Source organism: Myxocyprinus asiaticus, chromosome 9 (genome assembly GCF_019703515.2).
Source record: "Myxocyprinus asiaticus isolate MX2 ecotype Aquarium Trade chromosome 9, UBuf_Myxa_2, whole genome shotgun sequence".
In the NCBI taxonomy this organism is placed as follows: Eukaryota; Metazoa; Chordata; class Actinopteri; order Cypriniformes; family Catostomidae; genus Myxocyprinus; species Myxocyprinus asiaticus.
The window spans coordinates 29,673,998-29,698,657 of NC_059352.1; the positions used below are offsets into that span (position 1 = coordinate 29,673,998).

Below are 24,660 nucleotides of genomic sequence, written 5' to 3' on the forward strand. Positions count from 1 at the left end.
CCGAAATATTTGATTTATTGTTGTAGTTCTTCTTTGCACCAGTCGATGGCGCTGCTGTAACAAGGAACATCAGTTTGACCGTAACAACAGTTAGTAGACGGAATTTTCACCTCGTCCACGGAGCCAAATGAACTTTTGAGTACGTCTGTATTGTATAGTCAACGCCTAACATTTCAATACAGATAATTCGAAATGTTTCTTTTGCATAGGAAAACAGAGACATTTAGGCAGCAAAACCTCTCACCATAGTAAAATAACCCTGACCTGCCATCACAGTGGAAATATTGTCAGAAGATTCGCATACTGTTTGGTGAGTTTTTACATAAAAAGGTCGTGCTATTTGCCCTTTTTGATGACAATCAACCTCAAAACACAGAACCCACTCAACTGCAATCTCTCATATTTTTTTTACCAGTGCGTGTCTAACTCAACCTCGCCTTCTTCTGATTGGCTGAATGTGTTATTCCGCCTGAATGGAGTGCGCTGTGATTGGCTGCAGCGTGATTGACGTCAGCTCTGAGAGGCGGTTTACTCGGGGCTTTTTGCTGCCACTGACACATGTAGAGCACAAGCGACAAGCATTGGCGAGACATCATCGCGCGCGAGAGGAGAGTCACAAGCAGAGACGCTCGCTTCATCACACACTCGATCTATGGAAATTACAGAAGACATTCCCGAAAGCTCTTTCTACAAGACTGCTACTAATCTTACCAGCGATAGCTAGAACAACTGAAACGGGGACGGCAACAGTGGAAATACAATCTGAAAACTCCATTTGCTTGACTCAGCCATAGCAGTATATACAGTACAGAACAGTGAGAAGTGTTCATGCACGCGCTCCATCAGTGAGTTTTTTGGACTGCGCGTTATTTTTTATTGTCTACAGAGAAAACAGACTGCTGTACATTTCTCACCAACCATTCAACAATTACATTTAAGATAAACAAAAGAGGTGAGTGGATCTTTGCATAATTATGTTTATTTAAACTTTTATATTATTTGATGATGTAATGAAGGGTGTATACATTTGTTACGGAGCGCCACAAATGACAAATAACGTTGCAAAATATTAAGAAAGCAGAAATGCTACTGTGGTGTGAATTATTTATTTTAAAAGTTTTTACAGTATTATATTTTTTGGCATTAATGTTCTAGTGTAGTAGACAGGGGTTTTTGAGCGCTTAGACCACACATTGAGATATGTAATAATCAAGGATGAAGACTTCACACTAATAGCCTAATTTGTTTTATTATTTTATAATAACATGTTAGTGAAACAATGGAGCAGAAGTGCATGCATAGGGTACAGATTATAAAGAAACCAAAGTACATGTAACATGTAAGTGCATTCATAACTGAGGGTTCATGGTTGCTGTAATGTAATTTTGTATCTTTAGCTAGATTACTTGCTTTGTCCAATGGGGTTGTAGCAGCAGCTGCATTTAGGCTCCACGAGGACTGTGATCTGTATTACTGCTGATCTGTTTTATATTTCTGCACATCCCCTCTCTTAAATTGCCTGTCCGTGTAATTACTTGAGTTTGCCCATTTCACTTAAAAGCCACCCCCCTCCCCTTTCTCAGATCCCTCTTTCCTCTTACTGGGAATGAAACTTGACGATGGTCCGATTTTATTTATCTAGGAGAGTCACTGTCGGTCTCTGATTCATCTCCCTTTAGATTTAATCAGCACTAAGGTATTGCTTGTCCCTAAGAGCCTCCACTAATGGGGTTACTGAATGCCTCTCTCTCAGTGCAATGTTTTCTACCCCCACCTCTCTCTTCTCCTCTAATTACCTTTCAACAAAGATTTGGCTTACGGCCTTCCACGAATATATCTTAAAATGTAATCTTCCCTAGTTTGGTCCAGCAGTCATCCTTATGAAACCTGGGAAAGATTAAAATGTAAGATGTGTTAGTGGAAGGATGGAGCAGAAGTGCAAGCATGGAGTACTGATGGATCAACAGAACAAAGTACGGAATTGCAATCATGAATGAGGGTTTGTGGTTACTGTAATGTGTTTTCTGTCAGAGGCACACTGTGGTATTAAAATACATTTCTGTAGCCCGACATTAACAGATTCTCACATATACCGAATGATCTGACATAGCAGGGGTAATTTCACGGGGCAGTGACCAGTTCCCAAAGCGAGCACTGCTGAATGCTCTTCACAATGTTGGCTGGAAATCCGTCATCTGATAACCTTAGTGAAAGCAACTGGAATATGTCGACCTCTGAATGGGTCACAACTTTAAGGGTAAACTGCTCTAGTTCTGACCATGGTCACACTTCGGTTTCTTTCCCCCATGTTAACCAACATGCAGTATAAGAAGATTCATGTACAGTAAATTAGCTATTTAAAAGCAAGGTAGAAACCCAACAAAAGCCAGCGCCTCTTTAATTGTTCCTGTGGTTCGGATGTTATCAGCGGAGAAACATTTATCACAAAGGCACCAAAGGAGCTAACCTCAGCATTCAGATAAAATCAAGAGTGGCTTGCCACTTAAAACAATTCTCAGACTTGCTTGCAGGTATAAACATTATGGTACTCATTTTAATTATTTCAAAAGAGCTGTCAGGATGCAGTCCTTCACAAACATCCGTTTTAAGTCACTATTCGGGTTGCAGACTTGGAACTCCCAATGGCAAAACATTTGTCGGACGCCAAAACGTAAGTTATAATATATCATACATCTGGTAACTTTGTAAGATTTTAAATCTTGTTAAGTAGTGTTGATGTCTATCCATAATTCTTTTTTTTTTTTTTTTTTTTTGCAAATTAAAAAATTGCCCAAAACACCACAACTAATAACAAAAAAAGATACAGCATTTTTTTATGCTCCTCCACTTCTTAACTCTTAGTTAACAGGCAAGACATCTCTAACCATGTCTCCTTTCTGTCTCTTTCTGTTTCTGCAGACACAATGGTGAACCCTGGAGGAAGTGCCCAGCCCCCACCTGTAGGAGCAGGGTCTCTTTCGTGGAAGCGCTGTGCAGGCTGTGGGGGAAAGATTGCTGATCGTTTTCTCCTGTATGCCATGGACAGCTACTGGCACAGCCGCTGTCTGAAATGTTCTTGCTGCCAGGCCCAGCTCGGAGAGATAGGCACATCCTGCTACACCAAGAGCGGCATGATCCTCTGCAGAAATGACTACATCAGGTCAGTCGCTGCCATTCTTCTGTGTGCCTATGTTTACATTTATTATTTATTTTGATCTCTTCATGTCGGAATCACAACCATATTCAGGTGTTTGAAGCAGGTGTCTGCACTGTGGTCTTTTTGTAGTCAGGTTTGTGTGTTCAGATAGACTTTTTGGAATTTTTTGTTCAGATTTCTGCACTCAGAAAATGTATTTTATATTAGGTCTTTGATAATGTGTACAGATCTTTTGAGGACAGCGTAATTTGGTCAGGATTCTTACCCCATCTGCTTTTTCGAGATCTTTGAAAAGAAACTTCAGATAGTTCATACATCTGGACATTATGACAGTCAAACGACCACATGAAATGACATTAGGCATGAAATGATGAGATGAAGTGATGGATGTCAAGAAGAAAAGATATTATGGAAAAAGTTACAAGCCATCAGGCTTCTCACACAGTGGAGTGTATTTTCCATCGAGAACATGTGTCTCGCATTGTGCCGTCAGCGGCCCTCGTTAAAGCGCGCTGGTTAAACCCTCAATGGGACACTCTTAAAAAAGAGGTCAAGCCACTGACATGTTGACAGAGCAGAAGAAGGAGATTCTTTCTCTAGAACATCTGCAAGTATGTGGCTCACACTATATTTCATCGTTAGGCAAAAGGAGCCACGGTGCAAGACTTGTGTGTGTTTGCTTTGCGAGATGCTAAACTCTATTGGTAAGGCATAGATGACCTTCGACTCTATAGGAATTTAAAAGACTTTTCACATCCTGACCAGAATATTTGTTTATCACAAAGAGACCATTAATATTTATGTAAGTCTGTCTGACACCCAAAGCAGTGGCTGGGTGGAGGCAGGCTCACTCAGCTTATGTGGATGGCCTGATTTGACAGGCAGATCATTCAACACTTTGACCTCTGTCAGGGCAAACAGAGAGCCCTAAGAACCCTCTGCAGAACTTGTTGCAGGGTGATTAATACAGTGGAGTGAGGAGAACTGTGAACAACATAGTGCGAGCGACATAACGTCATGCTGCTTTGATAATGAAACGGTAATATTTTTTCATATTAAAATAGGCAGGCCAATTTAAAAGTTCACTCCTAAAATGAAATATTGTCATGAAAGCGATGTTTCTAAGACTTATCACCATGATGTATTCCAATCTTCCCATTGGAAAGGAGTGCTTTTGGCAGAAGTGCAGTCATTAGTGTGTATTTACCTTGGCATGCACTGCACCCTGGATAATTCAGCGAAGCCTTGCGCTGACACTACTGCCGGCAGGCTGGAACAACAGGTGTCAACCAGAGCAAACCTGAGACGACCGGTCCAAATGTGAAGAGTGCCTTCACTCTTTCCACTCCACCTGATCTGAAAGGATCAAGTCCACAAGACTTGTCGCTAGAAACGGGTCTGCAAGCCTAATTAAAATGAGCGGGGAGGGAAAAGTAGCTACACCTTTCTCCTTGTAATGAGAGTGCTTCAGGCGGGAGAATGAAGCTAAAACTCAGCTCGCGCAAGCCTGTGATGTAAGGAGAGATAAGAGAGAGGGAGAGAGCGATGAGAGCAGGGGAAAAATAACATCTGACAGTGAGTCCACACAATTAAAAGCTTTAATTAGAGTCCCCCTCCATTTTCCTTTAGTCCTGATGGGTTTTATCTAATGAGATCTAGTGCCTGGCTCCTATCCGCTTCCAATGACGTGTCCGAAATGAATGAGAGCCACATTGCAAACAAAACATTTAATTAACCAAATTGGCTTTTGAGAGAGAGAGAGAGAGAAAGAGAGAATAGGGGATTATTGTGAAGGCCAGTCCCCTTAGGGGATTTTAAAGAGGCCTTCCTTATTTTTGTAATGGATTATTAAATTGCCCTTGCTGTGTAAATAATGAAGTTACATATCCAGAATTATATTAATACTACTGATGCAAAAAAGCTAAGTGATTGATTTGGATGCACAAGTGAAAATGCATCCCATTTTCCCTAATGGCAGAAGGGGGAAATCACATTGGCCGATAGACTTTTGATGTCATTGAGTGAGAGGCCACCAGCAATGTGCGCAAGGGCAACTGCTGTGAGTTGTGCCGCCACCAGCATCGTAGATTTCTCTAGTTTTCGCCCCAGAGAAGCAGGAAGGACTCTAGAGTATTTGAAGTCATGTTGTCCATAAGCCAGCACTCATATTATTTGTGTAGGCCAGAGAGAACACAGAGAGTGTGAGAGAGAGAGAGAGAGAGAGTTAATATAGGGGGTGAACAATCATGTACTGGTGGGGGAGGGGGGGCTGTGTGTGGGTGTAGTGTGTGCACTGTCCTTTTAATTGAATAGAGCCAGGTAATTAAATGGCACTTTTCCAATAGAACGTGCTAGGTAAATCTAATAGTTGGTTATTTAATATCACTTTGAAGTCTGCCGGCTCAAGCACTATGACAGCGCGGGAGCATGTGAACAATTAGGCCAGGAAATACTTGGATCTCCGAAATTAATTAAATCGCATGCAATTTAGGGGAAACGTTTATCTTGATTTGTCATAACAGAATTAATTCAAGGCTTTCAATCCACTTGGGACTAGATCTGTTACTCTGAATTAACCGAGTGTCATTTGGCTGCCTTCACCCCCATCCCCACCCTCCTGCTCTCTTGCCTTGAAATCTCCCCCTAGCCCTCCACCCCACCCACATTCTCTCTCTCTCTAATGTAACATCACCATTATGCAAAGCCCTGCTGAAGTATCAATATGCCCCTGTGCTTTTAAGGTGCTTTGGCTGCTAATGTAGAGAGGCATTTTTATAATGGACTGTGTTGCAGAAATCATTGTTGTACCAACTTACATCACTCACAAAAAGTTCCGCTTAAGAGGCTGAGCTTCTGCCAGATGGCCCTAAACAGCCCTGCTAGGTTGTATTTTACCTCACAGTCTGTGTCCAGATTAAATCCTCTAGACATTGCCTATGAAGTGCAGACAGATTTTTTTTCTTGGTTTTATAATGAAAGACAGCCGAAGATTGTAGTCTGTTTCTATTCCACCCATTCCAAGATGGAGTGAGTCAATAAATCAGCATTCCATGATGTTTTGTCGACAAAATCCTCCTCCTCTGATTGATCAGGGGTCTTAATAGCTGGGAAGAATGAGAAAACAACAAAGGAGAGGCTGATTTGAGGAGAAGGAAGCAAAAACGGGTGGTGTCATTGCAATTAAAGAGTACCTTGGCCTTAATTATGGTGACCCTTGATATCGCTTCTCTCTGCTCCCCTCGTCAGCACACAAGTTCAATGGCAAGCGAGACCATTAGAGGTGAGGAGCAGACTGATAGCAACTTAATTGAGCACCTAAAGCCTTCAGGCCTTTAAATCAAATGCTATCAGCAGCCATCCCCTGCTCAAATAATTAACCTGCTACGCTACATATAGAGCGCGCTGAGAAAATAAAAAGGTTGCCTGGAGATTCTCGCTAAGTCTTCACGGTTTCTCTCAAAGACTCCAGCACAATTAAGAGGGGAGTGCGCTCTGAGCTTGGGTCCCAAATATCGTGTACTTGCAAGTTTAGGTGGAAGCGCTCTGGGGTTGTTAAATTAAGCAGATGAGATGAGGATTTTTCAAGTGCACATCAGGGCGAGTCAGATTACTTTCTCAAGGCCGGTGGAAGATGTAATTTCACAGGTGAATCAAACTGCAGCGTTTAAAGACCTCCCCCCTGACATTTGCCTAGCATGACTGGCCCATCGATGCCATTGAAACCGCGCCATTGTCACAAGCCTACAGCTAATTACGTTTGAAATTGAGTTTTGATTGAGCTGCTCCAATCGATGCCACAGCCAAATTTGTTTTCACCCTCCCCCCACCCTCAAGCCAGCGCTGAAGAGAAACTCAAAGCTTCACTTGTGCGTTGTGTAGTGCTCTCAATAAACGTTTGTGAACACATGTTGAAGTTGAAGAGGACAGCTGTTTTAATGATTGGAAAATAAAACTGGGTCTCATAGAATCACGTTACTATACCTATATTTTTACAAAATGATTTTTACGTAGCTCTTTGTACGTATCGCAGCAATTTCCTGGTGAAATAAACACTAGAGGTGCTATAACAACAATTATTTTATTCACTTTCATACAAATCATGAGTACAATGGCAGATGTTCAGTCCATAAATGCTCACTGTTCGCCCTGTGCTATTTAATTACATCAAAGCACTTTTACTTTAGCGCATGTCTTGTAAGGCGATACATTTTAACGTTTGCATTATATAACCAACTACATTTACAAGCTTGTTCAAGTGTGATCAATTTGCATGCAAAGGTCGAAAGTCCAGTAGAGCACACGAGTCAACACGTGAGCCGAAAGTGTCATAGAAGCACCACAAAATGACGAGGTTTAGGTTTAAAGAGGCCCTATTATGCTTTTTGGGATTTTATCTTCTCTTTAGTGTGTAATATAGCTGTTTTTGCATGTAAAAGGTCTGCAAAGTTACAAAGCACAAAGTCAACGCCAAAGGGAGTTACACTCTCCCAAAGAAAACACTGCTCCTGAACTGCCTGAAACGCCTGGTTTGCAGTCCAGCCATTACTTCCGTGACTTAGCTATGTCACTATGTAACACATTTGCATAATGCCTGCCTAAGGGCTACTTTAAGCTGAAACTCGGTTATGGTAAGAGGCGTTACATTTCCGACACACGCTCTAAGTGGTTGACCAGTCACAACAGACTGGGCCAGCTGACCTATCAGACTGGGCTTTTCGGAAAGGGAGGCTTTAAAGAGACAGGAGCTAAAACAGAGCGTTTCAGAGAGAGGGTGAAAAGAGGTGCTGCAGCAATGTACAGTATGAGAAAAATAATGTGTTTTTTGAACATTAAAGCATGTAAACCTATTCTAGTAGACCCCCAAAATAAAATTATGAACCTCTAAATGAGCATAATATGGGATCTTTAAGGTTTAGGGTAGGTAGGTAGGTTTTGTTGATTTAAAAATCAACAGAGCATTTACCTTGAAAAAAAAAAATCATATTTAATGTGCTTTTAGCACCACAGTCTACATTTCACCTCAGAAATGTAATTTTGCAATAATCTAGTGACAGTCACTAATTTGTTTTTATTTTCTCCCCAATTTGGAATGCACAATTCCCAATGCGCTCTAGGTCCTCAAGGTGGCATAGTGACTCGCCTCAATCCGTGTGGTGGAGGATTAATCTCAGTTGCCTCCGCATCTGAGACAGTCAATCTGTGCATCTTATCACGTGGCTTGTTGAGCATGTTACCGTGGAGACATAGTGCGTGTGGAGGCTTCATGCTATTCTCCGTGGCATCCATGCACAACTCACCAATCGCCCCACCGAGAGTGAGAACCACATTATAGCGACCACGAGGAGGTTACCCCATGTGACTCTACCCTCCCTAATAACTGGGCAAATTTGGTTGCTTAGGTGACCTGGCTGGAGTCACTCAGCACGCCCTGGATTCCAACTCGCGACTCCAGGGGTGGTAGTCAGTGTCTTTACTCGTTGAGCTACCCAGGCCCCCACTCAATTTTCTTAAGATCAGGCTTGGAACATAACACAGATAGTCATACTACTAAGTGGTAAGGGGAATGTTATATCGCTGTTAGCACAATACACAACAGAATGTTTTCATAGAAAGTATTTTGTTTAGAGGAACAAAATAATCCTTGAAGTCTCAGGTTAATCTGTAACCGTGTACATGTGGAACACGCTCGCTGTGACACCAACATTTACTTCATCCATTCTGTGGCCCTTCCTCACTCTCTTTCCCCATTTCCTTCCCTCTATCCTTCTAACAGTCTGTCTCTCTTTTTTGCTTCCTCATATTTCCCCATCTCCCTCTCTCTCTCCCTCTCTCTCTCTCTCTCTCTCTCTCTCTCTCTCTCTCTCGAGCTTGTCAGATGCTGTGGTCTTATTTGATTGCATAGGAAAAGTGCAGTGATAGAGCAAACAGCCTGTGAGATATGATGACAAATGGGTCCAGATCCCAGTAAATTACTTTCTGCTCAAATCGAAATTTCATTCAGTTTGTTGCTCAGCAAGATGAAGTAATCTAAATTGTGGACTCAGAAGGCAGATAGAAAGGAAGCAGGAGCAAGCATTTCATTATCGAGAGAGAGAGAGAGAGAGAGAGAGAGAGAGAGAGAAGGTTAGAGATGAAAGAGATGAGCAGAAGCAAATCTAAAGTGTTGACACCATGATTGAAAAGGTTAACCCATGCACATTATATATCAACCCGGGTAGCCGAGGGTTTCTAATGGAAATGTGGCGGTGACTGAGCGCTCGCTTGAGTCCTAATGGCAAAAGCGCTGTGTCTTTGCCTAGATGTACAATCAAATATTCTTAGGCCCTGATTGCTTATGTTCTAAGTTATTATTAGGTTGCAAAAAATAAGCACCAAATGTAATACTTATTCCCAGTGGCAGAGGCTTTTGAAGGTTTCCTGATATTACTATGATTTTATTTTTCCTACATCAGAATATTGAAGATGGAATTTGTTTTGTGTGTGTCTGAAAGAGAGAGGAGGAGAGGCACAGGAAATGATTTAACATGTCTTTGCAAGGATTTCATTGTTACATTATAAACAAAAAGCCAAGCAGTTTCACAAACTTCTGACGTACACAGAACTATTCATTAGATGAGCATTTCTAATAAGCAGCATGTGTTAAGCATGTTTATTTAGTTTTATTTCCAGCCTCAGTCTCTGGATATTCAAGTAATCTATGTCATTAGCCAAAATAAAACAACAGTAAAGACTTGAGTCTTTAATGGTGACAGTTTTCATTTTTTGTACAGGCCAAACTGTGTAAAAAAACAAAAAAAAAAACACGTTAATGTTATGAATAAGACCTTTAGATATTGGTACAGAATGTTTGACTAAGGTTTGTCTTCCCTGATGTAATTAGACTACCTTTTTTCTCATGTGTGCTGGAACCGTTTAGCCTATGTCTGAATAGAAATGTCTTTTTTTCATAGTTAACAGTTATGATCCATTTTATATTTTTTTCAAGAAACTTTCTGGCACGTATTTCTGGCTAATTTATGTTTTCGTCCCCTTTTCTGTCATTCTTTTTCTCTGTGCTATTGCTAACATGCTAACATTTACTGTTCTGCTTCAGGCTTTGTTGTTTTGTTGTAGAATGTATTGCTTGCTCTTTGACATGAATGTGAACATTTGTCTCTTGTTTTGACAATGCTAACATGTCTCTGTTTCTCCTCACAGGTTATTTGGGAACAGTGGGGCATGCAGTGCGTGTGGTCAGTCCATCCCAGCAAGTGAACTGGTTATGAGGGCGCAAGGCAACGTGTACCATCTCAAGGTAAGCTTTAATCTTTAGCCAACTACTGCTGCACTTAAATGATATGCTCCTTCGAGTCATTTCACACTTCATAGAGTGTACTTTTCAATGATTGTTTGATGGTTTTGAATGTTGTATAAAATTAGTTTTTTGTGTGTGAATGATATTTTGATGATTTATAGCAAATTAAAAGAAATATATTTACATTTTGTGAAAAGTTTTTTTTTTTAACAATGTTTAATGCACATGTACAGAAGAAATAAGAAAGGAACATCTCCTGTTATTATTATAATGAGTAATTATATAACTAAGTAGATCAATATTTAACCTTTGTACTGCAAAAATAATTTTCTTAGTGTTTTTGTCATTTTCTAGTAAAAATATCTAAACATCCATAAAACAAGATGCATTTACTTGAAGCAAAATGACATTAAGAATGTATTGCATCTTGTTTTCAGAGAAATCAAGCAAAATTTTGTAAGGTTTTTTCTTAAAACAAGAAAAAAAAAAAAGTATTTGTTAATTAAGCAACTTAATAATACAACATAATTAATCTTAAGGAGACAGTAGTACGAAAAGTGCTGCATTACAAGGTTTCAATTGCATTAGAAAAATACTATCCAAGAATAATTTATATATATATATATATATATATATATATATATATATATATATATATATATATATATATATATATATAATATAATATAATATAATATGAGTGTATGGTCAAGTGCTCATGGAAAAGATGTGTCTGACATAGCCGTTTTTTGAAGAAAACAACACTTAATATCTTATATCTTTTTTGCTTCTCAAGTGAATGTATCTTGTCTTAAGGATGTTTAGATATTTTACTAGAAAACAAGACAAAAAATACTGACTAAAGATAATTGTTTTTGCAGTGTGTTTTCTGGAGATTGCTCTGAGATCTGATGTAGTTAATGTACTGAGGATTGTGGGTAATGGAGTTCTTTTCATGTTCACCTGCAGTGTTTCACATGTTCTACCTGCCGGAACCGGCTGGTCCCTGGAGACAGGTTTCACTACATCAACGGCAGCTTGTTCTGCGAACACGACAGACCCACAGCACTCATCAATGGCCATTTGAGTTCACTGCAGACTAACTCTCTACTGCCTGACCAGAAAGTGAGACACTATCTATCTACTATCAAAGTTTCTGTGTATTTTTTCCTGAAGTCTCACTTACATTTCTCTGATATACCCTTAGGTCCATATAAGTTTGTTTTTCTCAGTCATTTGTAGCCAAACACAACACTCAGCCTGTTAATTCTCTTTAGAGGTCTTTACTTTTTATTATTAGGGTTATTGCTTTATGTTTCACTATTTATATCTGGTAATTTTAAGTAACATGAACTTTTATAGTAACTGATATCACATAAAAAGCCTGGCAAAACCTGAGAGGTTGTAATATGTCACTATATCTATAAAACGATTTAAACTGCTAAGCTGAGCTCCTAACCCATAGTCAGGTCTGAAGGACAAGAGCAATTCAGCCTGGCTGAAAGCTAATTTATTATAAATAATGTTAACACGCTGAAATCAGAGCACAGCTAACGCAAGCTTTGTGTTAGTTAAGTAAAATGACAGGTAAGGAGGCTGAAAAAGATTTTCGCTTACCTAACCCTGCCACATTAATATCCATTACTAATTACTTCCTGATGATGCCAAGTCATTTATTTACACCATATCACAAAACCTGCAAAACATGTGAAATCCTATTGATCTAATAAGAATTTTCTGGAAAAATCTTTTCTGTGTGTAAAAATAAAAGTCATAGTAAATGTTTTATTTACCCAAGCAATATTACTTGGCATTCCTTAAGTAAACAACAAAATATTTGGTTTTTTTACAAGACTTATAAAATAAGGAAAGAAACACTCCCCTCTTTAATCTTTCTAGTTGCAGCTAAAGAGATCCTCAATTTTTACACTGGCGTCAAGAATTCTGTCCCCTTTTCCTTCCCTGTTTTCAGCGCCACAATTCTGTCTGGCTATTTGCTCCTCCGACGCTGCGCAGAAAGCTTTAAATAAACAAAACCAGACGCCACGCAGGCAAATTATTTACTTAATTCCCCTTCTCGCCTTTGGGACCGTCTGCAATAAGACTTCATTGCGAAGTCGGCCACCAGCCGATTGTATCACTTGGCAGCCCTGAAAAGTAACGGTTCAGTGACACATAATCAGTATTGATATGGAGACAGCGGGGATGTGTGCACGAGAGAGATCGGACTGTTGCTGAGTCTCGTGGTGAACATTTATTTCACCTTCCAGCAGAAAAGATAGGGAGATGTAAAGATGTAGTGAGTCCAGGAAAAGCACAGTGAAAAGACTCCATTTAGCTCAGTACTCTGTGAGAGGCCTTTTAAGGGATCGTCACTTTTACAAATTAGCTCCAAGAGCGTGTTGTGTTTCAAATTGAATGCCTTTGCATTATCAAGCTTAATTTTAAATGTCTGTTAAAGCCCCCATCCCTACATTACTCCTCCTTTCTCTCCCTTGGTCTTGCTCCGCTGCTGCCGCTGTGTAAATATGAGGCCTCATTGTTTATTTATGTGCCGACATCAATTGTAGTGAAAACAGCTGAATTATTAATGCTAAAATGCAATATGAATATTGGTCTCACTGCTTTAATTATAGTGGAGAGAGAGTTCTTAAATACACCCAGATGCCCCTCTCCACCAGCAGGAAAAGAGAAGGTCCGTGGAGATACTTAAACAGTCATGTTTTTGCCCGGTATAGAGAGTGGATTATAATCATTATTAGGAAACTTAGTTCAGCTTTTCAGCCCTGGAGTAAAGATACAGGCTAATTTACGAGACTGCATGGTTTCTCCACCACTGCTCAAATGCTAACTGTAATTCTTCAGCCTGTCCAAACCCTATAGAAATTAGCTGGGAACCAAAACAAACCAGTGCAGGATCGAAGGAGAGAGGGGGACTGACTGAACGCTTCCCTAGACAGATACGTGGCCTCGTCCGGCAGCCATTGTTTTTATCATGTGCAATTTCATGGTGACATAATTGGTGCTGTCCATGTCCACGGCTGAGGACATTTGATGCTCATTTATTAAGTAGCTCCCCGGCTTCTTCCTAATCTCTTTGTTCAGGACAGACAAATTACCTTTCTCATGCTGAGCCTGAACCCAGGGGATCCAAACCTTCACTGCCTCCGTCTCTTTAATTAGCCCTCCAATGTGGGGTGGGGAGTGGGGGGGTTGCAATTACTATTACAGTAGCCTGAAACCCCTTAGTAACTTGAGGTAAGATGGGAAAAGCAAATTGCCCCCTAGAATGTTTAAAAAACAAAAGGAAGGAGAATGGTGAGGGGGAACATTTTGGCATGACTGTCTATGAAAGCAGATACCATTTTGGTATTATTTTCTCTGTTCTGCAGCATTGCTTGGCTGCACAAGAACTTAGCACCCTGGGGACCATGGCACATCATTGTTAAGAAATGAGACAAAAAGAGCAACTTTACAAAATGTGCTTAAAATGCAGAGAAAATAGGGCAGCAGATGGATTTGAAAGCCTTGCTGATCAATAAAATGAGCAGGGGGCTTCACTGGGGCCAACGGTCTTTATTTGACAAAGGAAATGGGGGAAGGCTTGTAATTCTTATGACTGCCATTGCTGTTAAGATGCTGATATTTGATATGACTGAAAACTGTTTGTTCATACATGTCAATAGAGTGCAAAATTCTGGTTCCAAAAGTAAAAATCCCATTAATTTTTTCCACAGGCAAATTGATTTTTAACGATAACTTATAAACCTGCAAAGACAGACCTAATCTGTGCTCCGAGGTTGGTAATTGATGATCTGTACTTCTGTTGAAGTGACCAGTCTTTGTTAAATAAAAATAATATTTAACAGGGTAATTTCTGGTGAAGAACTACACTTCCCATGGTTCTGAATCCACAAATAGTTCCTACACTTTGAAGCGACTGCCCAATTCCATTATGCACAGTGAATGATGCAATTCAGTCGGTTTCAAGTCGGTTTCCCTACTGTCTCAAACTATCTTATTTTCCAGAATATAAGTCACTTTTTTTTAATCATCTGAAAGGTTCTACGACTTATATTCTGCAGTGACTTATTTAAAAAATGTATACGTAATTGATGTTGGCCGCTCGATTCAGGCACATCAAAACACTTATGCTGCTTACACATTAAAAAATGAAAACGTCTGTCATACAGACTGTAGACACGTTTTAAAGTAGCCAATTCAGAGCATTTTGCTTTTGCAGAGTACTTTATGCAACTAGTTTAAATATTCTGTCCCATCATACCATTATTGTTCTAACAAACTCTAGACCGCTGTCAAACGCAACTCCTCACATGCCCACAGAATTATGTTTCAACACGCTCCTAGTAAAAACATTCAGTCAGCAAACCGTATAATCAGTGTATAGCAAAAAGAGTTGCAAATATAAGAATATCCACAAATGAAGTTGCTAATGTTAATTAATTAATAGAATACAACGGCCATATTGTTTTACTTGCAGACTAAAAGCTGTTTATTTGTATACAGCTTAGAGTTACATATGTTATGAACAGATGTGGCTTGTTTGTCATAATTTTTTTATGAAACATAAACATAATAATAAAAACTTTTACACACGAATACTTGTACTGTGTTTTTTTATTCTTCTCTCAACAACGTGATTTTTACCAGGTGTGACTTTTTTTCCAGAAAATATGGTACGTAAATATTTGTGCATTTTTTATTTAATAATTTGATTATTTATTTTGCAATGCTTCATGGGATTTTAGCTCATTCTCTCATGAAAGATGTTAAGTACAGTCTTTTACCTTTGGTTTTCTTTTTTTTTTTTTTTGTCTGATTTTCAAAATACTTTTTATCTTTAAATCAAAGTTTTAATTATGTGATTCAACTCGGAGCTTGTTGGTTTGGTTCATGGTTTAGAACTTTTTTTTTTTTGAAGTATTTTATGAAATTTCTATGAAAAATATGAATGGGAAAAATACTTCTGGAACCAAAACTGCTTTAAAAGTGGGTTGGCACTGTTATGCTCTTTTACCGATTGAAATCAAACAAGTTGTTAGGCAGATCATTCTTCTTTTTCTGATTTAATTTACATTTCTGGAAAAGTCAGATTTTGTCGTAACCTGCATGTTCTTTCACAATATGTACCTCTCTGGTGGGGACCAAGTCCATTGTAATGTTGTATGTGTTTGTTAAGGAATCAGTGATGCATTAAACACTTAAAAGTGCAAAGGTTATTTGGAATCTAAGCTAGCATGAATATTTGCTTTTTGTTAATGCTTTCAGTCGATTAAATATTTTTATAGCGATTAATCCCATACTTTTGAACTTGAGAATATTCATAGATTTTGAAGTTCTGAAATGTGACTTTATATATACTTGTTTTTCTGTCAAAATGCACTAATTTCCTTCTTAGGAAAGACAACAAAACAATATGTAACAAAATAATGCTTTATTAACATTTTCCAAACAAAGCCTTCCATAGAATAAAGATAGAAATGCACTAAAATAGCACAAATTCAAGTAACATTAAACATTTTGCGAAGTCTAAATGGGTTGTTGATTAATTGAAAGAACTATACAACTATGCATATTCATTGTAATGTGCATTCAATCTCTTAAACTCTCATCCTCCACAGATTGTGGCAATGTGCTTTGCTACAGCAGTCATGAAGCCGTATTCATGATTCGCTGCTTTGAAATCCACCTGAAAGGCGCTTGCAAACAATGTCTCATCCTGCATTTTCGTGGTAGTTAAGACTTGATGTGATTTTATGGTAATTAAATTGTGCCTTATAGAGGCTGCAAAGTACTTGATATCTGTCATAAGTCCCATCTTGGCTTGTTTTGTACAACAAATAGCATTAAGAGGTCCTTTCTCCATCATTTGATTACTGACATGGTTGTTGTGTGTGTGTTTTGTGCATCAGTGTAATGACTCCGGGCGGACACATCACAACAGTTCCGCCCTTTTCCGACCAGTGTGTATGCTGGTTTATGCTTTATGAATAATAAATGCATTAATTGCGATTACGAAAAATTATCTCGTTAAACTTTAATTAATCATATGTGTTGAACTTTGACAGCTCTAATTTTTGTACAAACATTTTTGCTTTAGATCACAGCACTCCTTTCAAATACAGATGTGAGTTTAGACAGTGTTTACAGCAAATTAGTAATTTAGAATTTTTTGGTTTCAATTTCCTTTGAGTAATGTTAACCCTGTTTAAGTGTGTCTAACAGGTCTTGCTCTCTCTCTGTCTCTCAGGTGTGTTAGGACGTAGGTGTTGCTCAAAGCAGGATGTGTGCCTTCATTTCAGCCCTCACTCATTGTCAATGAAGACCCGTAGGATCGGACCCCGACCCACTCCTTTCCCCAAAGCTCCGCTTTTCCAAACCAGAGCGCCAATCTCAGGCTTGAGCTCCACCTTGACCAACCCTGCAATAGCCCCCTTTTTACAGCCCTTTACTCCCGAATCATGGACAGAAAATGCCCATGAGGCCCTGGAGGGGGAATACTAAGGACTCCATGAACTGACCCAGACAAGACCTCTGATCCTGAGCGACTCAAAGACTGACACAGAAAGAAAAGAGATGGAGAGAGACCAGGCAGAGGGTGTTTTGGGGTTAAAAGAGACTGATAGTGAAAGGGTGAAAATAATGACAGATGCAGCATTTTTTGAATCTGCGTAACACTTGTTTGAAAATTAGTGGGGGATACTGACTTTCTTTTTTCTTTATATTTTTGTCCTACCTTGTCTATTCTCCTTTTCTTCACAACATGGTATCTTCTCTTTCTATATTTTAGATGTTGTAAAGGGAATGTGTTTTGGATGATATAAAAATCCAGAAAACTGGGTTCAAAGAAGTATCCGTGGCTTTTTTGTGGAAATCGAATCATGAACACTCTTGGTGTATTTGTAAAGCTACCATGTACAGTATGTATGCATGTAAATGTTTTTGTCCCATTGTGGCTACCGTACATACTACACAGCAAACCCTGTTCCCTTGAACCTGAAATCACGCAACAAACAAAAAATGAGGCTCATAGCTTATAGAGAGAAATCTATTTGTGATATTTTCAGAGACATTTGCTCCAATATGGTGTATTTAATTAATAAAAATAAAAAAATACGTTTAAAAAAACGTTCCTTTTTTAAATGCTGTTTAAAGCTTCCACTTAATTTCTGTGTTAAAGACACTTTACAATAAGTTTGTATTTATGAACATTAGTTTACTACATTAGTTAAAATGAACTAACGATACTTTTTCCAGCATTCATGATAACACTTTATAATAAGGTTCCATTTGTTAATATTAGTTAATGCATCATGAACTAACAATGAACAGTATATTTTTTTACAGCATTTATTAATCTTGGTTAATGTTCTATTATAAAAATCCAATTCTTCATTGTTACTTACGTTAGTTCATAATGCATCAACTAATGTTAATGTATACACCATTTATTATGGTGAACTTAACATTAACCAAGATTAATAAATGCTGTAAAAGTACTGTCGTTAACTAATGTTAACAAATCCTTTTTGTAAAGTATTACCGCATTCATTAACCTTAGTTAATGTTCATTTCTACATATTTAATACATTTTTTTTTTTATATTTAAAGTTGTATATGTTAGCATTAGTTAATGCAACATGAACTAACATGTACAATGAATTATAGTATTTTGACACAACTAAGATAAATAAATGCTGTGAAAAATAATTTTTAGTTAATGTTACCTAATTGCATTAACTACTTGCGTTAGCAACCTTATTGTAAAGTACCAAGTCACTAAATATAAATGATGTTAAATATGAAACTCAGCGTTTGGCTATCAGCCAAAGTCCTGATGTGAAAAATTTTATTTTCATGCTTAATGTGTGAAACTTCTGTGTTTTTTTTAAAACTGTGTATTTACTCTGGGTTAGGCCTACATTTTTCACAGGTGTCCTTCTTATTTTCATCTGAAATCACTCAACATGAATAATGTTCAGTATCTAAAAGAAAACACCCTCTACATCCAATTTTCCTTCAGACCAAAGGATTTGTATTATCACTGTAATTCACCTCACAAGTTTCTCTCGAGGATGGGCTCATTAGCAAAACTATGCTTTTTTATTAACCTCCCTAAATGCTGTTCCATCACGAACCATCTCTCCATCCCCTAATTGTGTCTGTCCATGTTCTTTTGCAGTAATTATGAATGCAGATGATGGGGTGGCTAATTGAACATGGATAAACATGTATACTTTCTTCTCTTTTCATACGTACATGCTATTCATCTCACAGTTCTTGTTGAGGGTGGGGAGGAGGCCGGGGGTGAAATGCCCCTTTGAAGATTCAATTAACGTAGGGGGAGAGAAAGGTGTTGCACCTTTTTGGGCACAGACTGAATGGGCTATTTGCAGAACAAATCGCCGTTTGAAGATGTTGCTCTACTTAATAGGTATGAAGAGGACCTGATTTGCATCCCAGAATGCTCGCCTGTAATCCACACTCAGTTATCAGACAGGTGGAAAGGGAGCATGGTGAAAATCTTTCATTATATACATAATTTTTATAGCATTTTATAACATCCTGTGTGATATGGTCTATAATTGCATTGTTATTAAACTACAAAGACTACCTTGTTTACATCACATAGTTTACTAATCATGTAAATGTACAGTTGGACATGTTTAAACTTAGAGATAGTTCACCCAAAAATTTTAATTCACATCATCATTACTCACCCTCAACCCATCCCAGGTATAAATGACTTTCTTCTGCTGAACACAAATGAAGATTTTTAGAAGAATAGGTCAGCTCTGTAGGTTCTCAAAATGCAAGTGAATGGGTAACAACATTTTTAAGCTCCAAAAAACACACGAAGTCTGTGTAAAAGTTATCCACACTACTCCAGCGGTTAAATCCATATCTTCAGAAGTGATATAATAGGTGTGGGTGAAAAAAAGATACATTTTAAAGTCCTTTATACTATAAATTCTCCTCCCTGCCCTGTAGATGGCAATATGCACAAATAATGTGAATTGCCAAAAATAAAAGAAGTGAAAGTGGATGCTGGCTGTGTCTCGCTTCGAAGGCTGTGCTACGGAGGTCGCATTTGTCGGCCGCATGCATCACAGAGGCTGTCTCGTTTCAGAAAAGCAAGTAGGACACTCTGAATGCAGCCTTTGAATGTGAACTTTCTCAGGAATTCGGAGTATGCAAGAGGTGTATTCTTCGTTGGCACTCACAACCCAAAATTATTTGCTTCAACTGAAACATACAAATTTATTTGAGAAAATTATGCAGATTTACCTGAATGTTCAAATGCAAGTAACGTTAATTCCCAAGCTGAAGTACCTCAGTAGACGGGAGTAAAATATATAATATGTAAAATTATAATAATATATAATGTAAAATAAAGTGTTATGAAGTAAATATAAAAGTACATGAGCCACAAAATCCATTTTCTTTTTTCTCTACGTCATTATAACTCGCCTAAAGTTTACCTCTGATAAGTTTACCTTCTCACTCAAAGCGTTCATGCAGGTTGAGAGCAATGCATGCTCGCAATACTTTTTCTTAATTTTCAACAATATATCTATTGATTTAAAATTGGAAACCTAGCAAATGTCTTATTGTTTTGCTTGAAATGTTTTTATGCCATATTTCTTTAAAATAAATGTCACATACCATTTTAAAGTGTGGCTTAAGTGTCCCAAATAGTTTTTGGGAACACTGTAAATATGGTTATTCTACAGTGACTGGAAAGTGACAATGTGCACTGTTGGTGAAATATTTAACTTTGTGTCAGCATACATTCATTCTTTCATGTCTGGATCTCTTTGAACTTTCTGGTCGGCTTGTTGAGTTTCTGCTAATTTTCAGACATTAGTTTCTCAAAACATGCTTCAGCTCCATTGCGAGAGTACAAAACACATCTTGATGCACCATGTAAAGTTACAGTATTTTCTGGGAATACACTCAGAGGTTTTGAATGCCTTTATTAAAGCAACATGGAAAGCATAGTCAAAACAGGTGTAAGGCTTTGCTTTCCTCAGAGCATCAGGAATTCAAATTAGCCATTCTGAAAGCACACCCATCTCCTAAGTGCTTCAGCAGAGTTTGCCTCAGTTATAAAACTTGAGGAATGTCTGATGGTCTCTTTTCTAGAGAGAAAAGAGCTTAAGTACATTTAAATAACTTTCAAAAAAGTGATTCCAGAGGAAAATAATAGAGCTCCCAATGCCTTTTTTTTTTCTTTTTTTTTTTTTTTGCATGTGTGAGTTCTTTGTGTAAAACCAATACAGTTGTCCACTGATCTGTACAATGCTCATCTAACCTTCAAGTTAAAAAGTGTCCTCTAGCTATTTTTACCATGTGGTGCCAGCATAATGTGTAACGGATACAGGATCTCCAAAATACTTTTATGAGCAACAGGTGATTGTAGTCCAGCAACAGCTGTTTCTGGAAAACAGTTCTGGTAAAATCGGCAGCAGTAACAGTTGTGATAATGATTACATTGGGTCATGATGATTATAGCATATTGTCATTATTTCCCAGTTATAATTAGAGTCACACTTTAATGTCAGTATACTGTGCATATCATAGTTTACATACTTGAAAGCAGCATGGTTGTTTCACTGGAGCAAAGGTCAGATTCACATCTGTACAAGTAATTTAGCGTTTTAACTGCAAACATAAGGGCCATGTATGTGACAATTATCTGCTAATGTTAAAGCAATTACCGGAGTAAATTGATCCTAATAAATGGAAATGAATTCAAGATTTCTCCAGCATTTCATCTTTTTCTAATAAATTCCATTTTTGTTTAATGAAAGGGCTTTATTATGAAATTGCTGTTTTGTTTTATTTATAAAGTATGTACACACACACACACACACACACACACACACACACACACACACATATATATATATATATATATATATATATATATATATATATATATATATATATATATATATATATATATATATATACTGTATGCAGTCCAGTTAACTATTAGTTAGCTCTGCCTTTATTGCTTTAATTGCAATACAGTATGAATGAGGAATGTTAACATGAAACATTAATGTTTTCCACTCCCAGTGCAAAACTCAGATGAATGGTAGATAGTGAGCAACATATTTCAAAAATGTCATTTCTACACTTATAATCCATATGAGATGTGGCTTTGATGTGGGGCGAGAAGGCGGCGAGTTAATGGAGCTAAGTCACCACAATGGAGCCACACGTATGGCTTTACTGCTCAGGGAGAAATAAGACATAGAAAGCTTCCCTTTGATTCTCAATAAGTATAATGGAGGATAGTGAAGAGGTTAAATAGTCTGATCAGAATTAAAATCATAATATTGTTCAGGAGTGGATTATTTCTTAAAGGGACAGTTCACCCAAAAATTTAAATTCTGTCATCATTTACTCACCCTCATGTTGTTCCAAAGCAAAATTACTTTTTTCTGTGGAACACAAAAGCAGTTTGTTTAGGCAGAATGTTAGCCTCAGTCACCATTAACTTTCATTAAATAAATAAAAATATAATAATAATAATAATAAAAAGATGCTTAAAAAAGTATATATTACATATACATGGATATAATTAATTATTTTACTATGGAGATGAATGAGAGAGAGGGAGCAAGAGAGAGTGACAGAAAGAGAATCTCTCAGCAGTGACGGTGAATAAGCTTTGGCATGTTTGGGCCTGTAATGCTGTGATATTTGAACAGGTCAAAGCTTGCTTGTTGAAGATTTGAAGATGAAGGTATATACAGGAAAACAAGAGTAAGGATTAAGAAAAGGAAGTAAAAAATCACAGCAACTCTTCCCCTGATGGGTGCTGACAGTGTAATATATTGTTCTGTGAATAGAGGTGTGTAATATTTTGAAAGTGGAGCTTCTGTGAGGTGTGATCTTTCAGTCCGGGCTAAAGAAGAGAGTATTACAGAGGACCGTTGACTCATTTACCTCAATGCACTAATTGACCCTCCGCTAAGCTCTGCCTTAAAAAACATAATGACCAATCCTACTTCAGCAAATGTTGATGTCAGCCATGTTGATGTTCAGGTTGTAGTCCAAAATCCCGGAAAAAAATAGCATTTTCGAGCCATGGGTTCCCTTTGGACTTTCATATGGGTTTTTATTCATCCATTTTTTGATTTATGAGTAAAATAAGGTCTGTGGCAAAAACAAATTTGGACGTTAAAGGAATAGTTCACCCAAAAATGAAAATTTGCTGATAATTTACTCACCCTCAGGCCATCCAAGATGTATAGGAGTTTCTTTCTTCATCAAAACAGAATTTAAGACTTTTAGGATTTCATTTCAGGCCTCCTCCTCTAAACAATGCAAGTGAATCTCCTCCATTTTTTAACTGTCCAAAATGCATATTTAGGGTGCATCGAAATAATCTCCAGTCGACAAATAAAGGTCTTCTGAACCCAAACGGTTGATAATTTTTAGAATACATACTTTTTAACAACAAATGTTCGTTTCTGTACATCTCCGTGATGTGCGCTCATGAGAGGATGATGTAAGATCGTTGGTAAGGTCACGCGTCACGTGGAGGAGGAGTCGGGAAGCATTCGTCATTGTTTACATAGTTTTTAGGTTTTTTTTATTATTATTTGGAAATGATTTTTTAAATTTTATATTGTTTTTAAATTGTTTTGGACTGTTTTAGTTTGTGAACGGCACAAGTTACTCTTGTAAACAATGACGCACTTCCTGACTCCTCCTCCACGTGACATGTGACCTTACCAACGAGCTTACGTCATCCCTCACGTGAGTACACATCACAGAGTTGTACAGAAGCGAACATTTGTAGTTAAAAAGTATAGAAGTATTGTTCCCTATCTGTCACTCACTCGACGTTGTGTCGATGTAGTGACACTAGGGGTCATTCTTGGGAGCCCGAAACACCTCTGGTCTTTGATAAAAGGCCAATGAAAATTGGCGAGTGGTATTTGCATACCACTCCCCCGGACATACAGGTATAAAAGGAGCTGGTATGCAACCACTCATTCAGATTTTCTTTTTGGAGCTGAATGGTCGATGTTCATTGAGCTGACTGTTCATTCACCTCTGCTGGATCTGACAGCGCATTTCAGCGGCTTCTCGCTCCTCTGCACTGGTGCACTGCAGAGAACGCCCCTGGGCGCTTTGGCAGAAATAAAATAGTATATATCTCTAAAAGAGCGGCACACACGGAACGTCTATTTAAAGACGCATCTTTTTAAAGATGCCTTTCCGTTTGTGTGTTATTCCTGCTTGCGGTCGTTATCTCTCAACTTTTGATGGTCACGATCGCTGTCTTTCATGTCTGGGCACGACCCATGCGGAGACAGCGTTCGTGGATGGATCATGTACTCATTGCGAGAACATGACCATGGCAACGTTGCGGTCGTGGCTTGCCTTCGTAAGAAAGCAAGCCACCCCAGTGGCTCCCCGCCTTGGTCCTTCTACCTACGGGTATGAGGTCAGCGTGGCTAGCACTGGGGGCGATTTGGGGACCCCAATGGAACCACCTCCGCTGGGTATCCCCCCACGAACCTCCCATTCACCAGCATGCTCGTCTCACAGCGAGTTCGACCTCTTGCTGCCCCCATTTCCCAGGTTGGCCTATTCGGTGACACCGTCGATGACTTTGCTCAGCAGTTCTCAGCGGTGAAGCAGCAGACGGAGGCTATCTGGCACATCCTGCCTCAAGATCCCGCTCCCCGCCTGCTCGTCGCCAAGGGCGTCCCCCTGCAGTGACTGCACTGGCTCCACTGCAGCCCGCCCCTGCAGCCCGGCCCCGGCGTGGAGCCCACCGCAGGAAGCAGATGCCACCCGTCTCATGGCTGGACGCCAAGAACCCACGAAAGGCTTCAAAGCGCCCCTGAGACAGGCGACCCAGGGACGACGAAACCCACTGCTTTGGAGCTGGTAAGCAGACCACTCCATTCCCCGGTGGAGGGCCGGGAGGAGAATCTTTTGATGCCTTTTCATTTAATTTCGCCGCATGCCCAAGTGGCTGCGGAACCCAAGAGTTCAGCTAAAGAGCGGTATCCTTGTTCCCTGGGTCACATACCTGGTGTGCACGGCCATCATCACCACCACCGTCCACCATTCCATTTTGGCAGGTTTGGCACTCCAGCAGCGGTCTCCCCACCCCTGCACGCCCAGCTGTGGCATAAATCCACCCCCGATGTGA

The 24,660-nt window shown here is 38.9% G+C and overlaps 1 protein-coding gene across 1 annotated transcript; it reads left to right on the forward strand.

Moving 5' to 3' along the window:
- Window positions 1–548: 548 nt before the first annotated feature.
- On the forward strand, window positions 549–17,600 carry lmo4b (LIM domain only 4b). Its single transcript, XM_051707514.1, has 5 exons — window positions 549–952; window positions 2,920–3,160; window positions 10,355–10,451; window positions 11,421–11,576; window positions 16,723–17,600. Exons 2-5 carry the CDS (start codon window positions 2,925–2,927, stop codon window positions 16,729–16,731), a joined length of 498 nt encoding a protein of 165 aa, XP_051563474.1. The 5' UTR covers window positions 549–952; window positions 2,920–2,924; the 3' UTR covers window positions 16,732–17,600.
- The last annotated feature ends 7,060 nt before the right edge of the window (window positions 17,601–24,660 follow it).